We start from the raw sequence: 5,335 nt of genomic DNA on the forward strand, positions 1-5,335 counted from the left end.
AGTATGTGGAGGAACTAACGTCAACGACGAAGAACAAACCAGTGAGAAAGGAGGAGAAAAGAACGATCGAAAAAGAAGGAGAAAAAGAAGGGATGTAGCGCGTGTAAGGAACGTAGCACTTACAGCAAATTTTGGGATTAAAGTTTAATTGGCTTGTAATACTTACAAGCCCTAATCGCTTGTACGCAGAGTTTCCCCTTCTCATTATACGTTAACCTTTTACCGTCAATATCATGACATTGAAGTTCTTATAAATATCCTAGATTTTGTGTCAATGAATTATATATTAATTTTTTTTATTTTTCTCCCCTCCTAATCCTTGCGGATAAAGCAATGAATTATTATAATTTTTATTCCTTAGAAGTAATAGCATAAGTTTTTATTGCTTCTTCCAGTACAGAGTTTTACAACGAGGGAAACATATATAGTGCTACTATATAGTGACTGATTTTATTTAATTTTTAGTAAGGCCAGAAACAAAAGGTTTGGTCTTCTACTGGAAAACCAAAGCCACAAGTGTTCTCATTTTGTTCATGGTAGCATGCATCATTATCTTCAACCTTAGGCAAACAAGGAAGAGTCAATAGGTTTTCGCTAAGGTTATCATCGTCATCCTGCGAGAAATCATCCGAATCAGCCGGCTCCTCCTCCATGAACGACGAGAAATGGTGGTGGTGGTGGACGTGGTTTCCATTATTAGTACAATGTGGACTATCGGCCGAATCGTCAAGGACATCACTTTTCGCTGAATTTGCATCTTCTTGCTTGCATGTCAAAATGATTGGGTGTGGCAATGGCATCTTAGATCCATTTTCATTTGAGGTTGAATTTGAGATCATCAATTCCATCATAACAGGCTCATCCTCCTCCTTGTTGTGGTTTGAATTGATTGTATCAACATCCTGTGGAGATGATTTTTCATCTGAAGAACAATTCTCATCCTCTTTATCTCTAGGAATCAACTTGTTCCTAAGAGCATTCACCTGTTATATATTGTCACACCAAAATTAAACTCTTGCAATTATACATTACAATAAACTCTTCGAATTCCTAAAAAAATAAGACAATTTCATTTTAAAATATAAAGTAAAGGAATTTTATCATTAGATTAAAAAGCTATTATTTATTTATTGAAAAATTAAAAATTGATCAATACTCATATACAGTATAATAATTGAAAATCATTAAATGAGGTGTTGAAGGAATTAAGATCATGTCCTTCTTGAGCTACAAGGAGTGGTGTGGAGTTGATCCGTTTGGTTGTTGATGGCAATGCCGGAGATGACAACGGATACCAGCTTTTCAGTTATGTCTGTGTTTATTTGGTTATCTTAGTTCCTTTGCTCCACTTTACTGTGTTGAGCCTCTTTTGTTCAAAAAAAAAAATTATTATCTAATAATTTTTAACTATTAACCTCAGACAGTTTCCTCTATCCTCTTAAGGGAGATCCTCATTTTTAATGTGACAAATATTAAACTTTATTAAAGCAATAAAGAACTGAAATAGGTAGCATAGCATAAAGCATAAAAAAGCTAAAACAGAGGGCATGGTATGTTGCAAGTGTGTCTCCATATATTTTTCTTTCTTTTCATTCATTCTTTCTTTCACCATTTGTTACCTCTTGTTTTAACTTGTCATTCTGTTGAAGAAGACTTTCATAGTCACCTTTGAGTTTGTCAAAGCTAGCTTTCAGTGCACCATACTCTTTTTCAAGCTGCTTCGTCTTGAACCTTGCCCTCCGGTTTTGGAACCAAATCGCCACTTGCCTTGGCTGCAACCCAAGCTCTTTCGCAAGCTGAACTTTTCTTTCGGGTTCGAGCTTGTTCTCCATCTCGAAGCTTCGTTCCAGGAACTGAACCTGCTCGCTCGTTAGCCTCCGTTTCTTGCTGTTACCACCGTTACTACCCGTTTGTTGGAAGCATGAAGGGTCATAATCGTCATCACACCCGTTATTATTATTCTCTTCTTTTTCTATTAGCCCTTGTTGGAAGAAGCTTCTGTCTCTTATGCTGCTTCCTCTTCCATTCTCAAAATCAACAACCATGTTTTTTGAACCTGAAAAAAGAAACCAAAAATAAACATTCACTTTCTCTTTCACTTTCATTCCCCTGCTCTAACTATCTGCCAGGAGCAATTCTTAATTTTCCTATATTTACATCATTGCAACAATTCACAGGAAACAAGTCATCATTATATATTACCAACAATTTTATATCATGAATTATGCTAGGAAACTAACTTTTTTTTTTAATCATAAATTGTAAATCCTAAGCCATAAATTCTTAACTCTAAATGCTAAAAAAAACTAGTTTAATATTTCTAACTAAAACTTAGTTTCTTATACTTTCTCTTATATTACCTAACATGGTAATAAATATAAAAATATTACAGAAACCAACTATGATTTCTCGTTTTACAGAAAGATCAGAGTGAAAATGAGATTATTCGGTTGGTCATCTCAATTTTCTAAAAAATAAAGAAAGTCGATTTCCATGGTTTCCAAAAGAAACTAACATTTTTTTTTGGGTTCAAATTAAGCTTGTGAAGTTGTGTAATTATGTATGCAGTTATATGCGGTATTTGAAATGAGATGATTTTGAAGAGAGGAAAGTTGGAAAAGAGCATGAAGGAGGAAGGAGTAGTTGACTGTTGACCTTGGAAAGAAGAAGGGTCAGAGGTGTGAAGCCAAAGAGAGTCAAGAACTTGAGATGAAGAGGGAAGTCTACTCTCGTTTTGGAGCAGAAGGGACATGCTGGAACCCCCATAAAGCTTACCACTCGCCATAGCCAACAAACAGAGAGAGAGAGAGAGAGAGAGAGAGAGAGAGAGAGAGAGTATCAAATAATAAGACGCTATATGGTTTAGCTAGCTTTGTGGATCAGAAAACGTAGGGTTTGGAAGTGATGTGTGGTTTTAGAATTTATGGCGGAAGAAGCAGGTGATGAGGATTGCAGTAATGTGGGAGTTGTGGGAATGAGGAGAGATCATTCCCATCACTCTGAATGAATCGGAGTGGTTAAGAAGAGAAGAGAGGGGTTGATGAGAGTTGAGAGTTTGGGCAAGTTTTTGTTGACAGAAATTGAAAGAGAGAGAAAGGAGAGAGATTCTTCTCTGTGGTGGGGAACTTTGATGGGCTTATATGGACGGAGCCTTTGCTATTTGTCTTCCTTCTCAGATGTGTACAAGGGAGGGCGCCTCTACCCATACCCCTAATTTACCATTTTGCCCCCATTTCCATTTATTACCACATCTTTAGTAAGTTGTTAACATTTAGCCTTTGGTAGAATTCTTTGAAAAAGTTTGTGGCTGGTAAATAAAAAAATTATGTGTTTATATTTATAATTTTTTAAAAAATAAAAGTGTTTTTGAAAGTATATAAAATAAAAATTTTTAAAATTAATTTATGTTTATTAAAATTAAAAATTTAATATAGATTTATATATTTTAATTAGACCGAATATTTAAATTTATCCCCAAAAAAATTTTAGATCAAACATTTTGGTTTTTAATAATATTTTATTCTCTAAAATTCTTGAGAACTATTCTCATCAAACAAATTAGTCTCTTTATTGTTTTAATGAATTTTTTAATATACATGTTAAATAAATAAGTCTCTAATAAATTTTATTATTCAAAAATTAGGTTTTCAAAAAAATATACTCTAAGACAAATTATTCTTCATTCGTTCAAAACAACGTAAGGATTAATTTGTCTGATAAAAATAATTTTTAAAGATCGTTAGAAAATAAAAAATAGGGTAAAGTATATTTTTTGCTCCTGAAATTTGGTAAAAATTTAAAAAAAACTCCTAATTTTTATTTTATTTCAATTTTGTTCAAAAAGTTTTCGATTTTCATCAAATATATCCTTAACCGCTAATTTTTTAAAAAATTTAGAACCAATTCAACAACAATTTTATAAGAAGAACCTTCAACACAAATAAATCAAGCATAATTTTCATGCATTTTTTGTTGAATTGGTCTTGAATTTTTTGAAATATTAGCGGTTGAGGGTATATTTGATGCAAATAAAAGACTTTTGGGACAAAATTAAAACAAAATAAAATTTAGAGGTATTTTTAAAATTTTTGTCAAACTTCAAGGATAAAAAATATACTTTATCCTAAAAAATATTATTGATAATAATAATAATAATAATAATAATAATAATAATAATAATAATTTTTGAGTTTGAAAAACTAAAACTTGATTGAAATTATGACCAAATATTATTGGGTTCATTTATCAATTGTCTGTGTGATACTTTTGTTTAAGTATGAAGAAACCTAATTTAATTAACTTGGTCCAAGAAGCAAATACTCAAACTCAAATATACACATACTTTGGTCCATTAGTTTTATTAAAAATAACCAAACCATGCCGCATCATAAGCCTCTAAATCTTAAGAGAGAAAAGAAAGATAGAAGGTCCAAATAAAGATATAAGCCCTATTTTTTGGTGATCAACCAAAATTCACTCTCTTGAAATCTGAACTCCAAATTTGATTGAATTTCATTTTACTTTTACTGAAAGCTAAACTCTCTCTTCTCCCTTTCTTCCCTATCACATCAAGTCACAAAACCAAGAAGAAAGAGGAAAGATCCGAAACTAGGGCTTGGCGAAGAACCAAAAGCTTGTTTCTAATTTCAAGCAAGAAGAAGGGCTACAATAAAGGAAGATATCAAAGCATCAGAAGATCATAAAAAGATGGTTTCTTTATTCATGTTTTAATGACAAACCGTGAAGAAATCTGCTGAACTTCAAGCACAAATTAAGCAACCATGAAAAGGAAGAAGTCAATGGTGCTCTGCCTTGTATCCACGGTCCAAAACCAAACTTAGAGCCAAAGAAAAGTTTCACAGTTCAAAGATTCAACCTTCTCTCTCTCCATTGACCACGCCGCTACAAGTTCTGATGAAGGAGCAAGAAGACAACCTAAGTGTTGAACTAAGTGTTGAACTTGGTTCAAACCTTGGAGGTTTCACTCTTCTATGATAAGGGTGAACAGCCAAGGGTTAAGTAAGAGAGTGGAATAGTTTGGTTCTTATAGCTACCTAAGCTGTTCTAAGTTCTTCTCCTTCATGGATACTATTTAGTATTTCTTTTTCTTAGTTTAGTCTGTCTGAGTCTCATTGAAAAAGGCAAACATGGTGAGGTTTGCAAGAAAAAACCAATGAATTAAAAAAGGCAGTGAGCTAGACTTGAAAAAAAAGTCATAGTTATCTCAGAAATTCTTTGTATGAATTTCTATTTTGTGTCATGATCCTGTGGGAATTCCTTTCCAAGTTGGGTTAGCACTTTGCTGTTGAAAGCTAGGTTGAGTCCTAGTCAATTT

The 5,335-nt window shown here is 32.9% G+C and overlaps 1 protein-coding gene across 1 annotated transcript; it reads right to left on the minus strand.

Annotated features, from left to right (window-relative positions):
* Positions 1–359: 359 nt before the first annotated feature.
* LOC107489132 (homeobox-leucine zipper protein ATHB-20) lies at positions 360–3,129 on the minus strand. The gene is made up of 3 exons (XM_016109901.3): positions 2,656–3,129; positions 1,620–2,056; positions 360–983 (listed from the first exon to the last, which is right to left on the minus strand). The coding sequence occupies exons 1-3, from the start codon at positions 2,783–2,785 to the stop codon at positions 462–464; spliced, it is 1,089 nt and encodes a 362-aa protein (XP_015965387.1). The 5' UTR covers positions 2,786–3,129; the 3' UTR covers positions 360–461.
* Between the last annotated feature and the right edge of the window lie 2,206 nt (positions 3,130–5,335).

The sequence above is a fragment of the Arachis duranensis genome, chromosome 5 (assembly GCF_000817695.3).
Source record: "Arachis duranensis cultivar V14167 chromosome 5, aradu.V14167.gnm2.J7QH, whole genome shotgun sequence".
Taxonomy (NCBI): Eukaryota; Viridiplantae; Streptophyta; class Magnoliopsida; order Fabales; family Fabaceae; genus Arachis; species Arachis duranensis.